Source organism: Cydia strobilella, chromosome 10 (assembly GCF_947568885.1).
Source record: "Cydia strobilella chromosome 10, ilCydStro3.1, whole genome shotgun sequence".
Classification (NCBI taxonomy): Eukaryota; Metazoa; Arthropoda; class Insecta; order Lepidoptera; family Tortricidae; genus Cydia; species Cydia strobilella.
In genome coordinates, this window is record NC_086050.1 from 14,970,550 (window position 1) to 14,972,349 (window position 1,800).

The 1,800-nt window shown below is 46.9% G+C and overlaps 1 protein-coding gene across 1 annotated transcript; it reads right to left on the bottom strand.

The window, feature by feature from the left end:
* Window positions 1–229: 229 nt before the first annotated feature.
* Window positions 230–920, bottom strand: LOC134744793 (GILT-like protein 1). The gene has a single exon (XM_063678704.1). It carries the CDS (start codon window positions 901–903, stop codon window positions 268–270), a length of 636 nt encoding a protein of 211 aa, XP_063534774.1. The 5' UTR covers window positions 904–920; the 3' UTR covers window positions 230–267.
* Window positions 921–1,800: the final 880 nt, after the last annotated feature.

Here is a 1,800-nt window from a genome sequence, read left to right on the forward strand (position 1 = left end):
TGTTTTAAAGATAAGAAAATTTTATAACAATAAAGGGATTCACACTTGGTGAGAGTTAGCTATTAGCGGGATTTCTCCGTCGGTTGTCCAATTGCACAAGTTTGTCGATTACAAGCTGAAAGTTGGGATCTCTCGAAAATTCCAAAATCTTCAGCGCCGAGGCCAAACGAGATAAAACTTTTATTACAGGATATTCGAAGGCTAGGCTTCAATTGCTACGTTATTCGTTGTTATTATCTAAAGCTCGGAGTTTCACGCGTGAATTGATTAAATCTGGCAGCTGGTGACACCGGTTTCGGGAATGTCGGCGAGTGCGAAGCAGATCACGCTCTTCAGCCGGTGTCGACCCGCGGCGTGGAGGTCCACATCGATTTGGTCGTTGAAAACGATGGAGGGCACTAAATTGATGGTGGCCATGGGCTCGGCTGCTGCCACTTGAGCGGCGGCGTCAAGGTGATCTCCTACAGGCGTGGCTACGCAAACGTCGATTGTAACCAGATTCAAACCGGCAGCCGCAGCGCACGCGTAGCTCCTCTGCAAATATGAGGGATGTGGGGGCGAGAATTCGCAACGCATGTAGTCCATTTGAGCTTGCTGGTTGCCCTTCAGCTGGTCGAGTACGCAGCGGTGGAGACGGTTGGCGAAGCAGTCGTTGGGTCCAAACTGACAGGTCTGAGTACCGTCTGCGTTCTGAACTGTTCTTCCCCACGGTACGAATTCGATGTCTAAGAACTCCTTGTATTCTTCATAGGCATGTGCTAGCTGATTGGTGATAAAATCGACAGTGTGTACGCATCCTGAAGTCGTGCCAGTTGTTATTTTGATCCTCCCGTTGACAGTTTGCAGTTGAGCGTTTGCTAGAGCCAGCAATGTCAAGACGAGCAAACTGCATGTTACTTCCATTTTGGTGTGCTGTATGCAATTGAAGTGCAGCGACTGCTTAATTTTATACGTTATCACACCAATGCAACGCAGACATCTTGATTGTTTTTCGATTGAACATTATCAGATATAATGTTAAAAACATATTACAAAAAGATGTGTATTATGTAATGTTTAAACTAATGTAATAATAATAAGATGTAACTATTAGAAATAGTGTCATAGCTATATTAAATAGGAAAGCAGATAATTGCAAATGCGTACTAGAGCGCTGAAAACGCCCGGCATGCGGCATTGGAGTGCGCACGTCTTATCTAAAAATTGGAATTTCAAGTGCAAATCTGACAATCTGAAAAGTGATTAAATCTTACAGTTGGTGACACCTGTCTCGGGGACGTCGGCCAGTGCGAAGCAGATCACGCTCTTCAGCCAGCTTGGAGCGGCAGTGTGGAGGTCCACATCGATCTGGTCGTTGAAAACGACGGAGGGCACTAAATTGATGGTGGCCCCATGGCCAAACCCATGCTCGGCTGCTGCCGCTTAACCGCATCAAGGCGATCTCCTACAAGTGTGGCTACGCAAACGTCGATTGTAACCAGATTCAAACCGGCAGCCGCAGCGCACGCGTATCTCTTCTGAAGATATGAGGGATGTGGGGGCGAGAATTCGCAACGCATGTAGTTCATCTGAGCTTGTTGGTTGCCCTTCAGCTGGTCGAGTACGCAGCGGTGGAGACGATTGGCGAAGAAGTCTTTGGGTCCAAACTGTCAGGTCTGAGTACCGTCTGCGTTCTGGACGGTTCTTCCCCATGGCACGAACTCAATATCCACGAACTCTTTGTACTCTTTATATGCATTTACTAGCTGATTGGTAATAAAATTCATAGTATCTGCGCATGCTGAAGTCGTGCCAATCGTT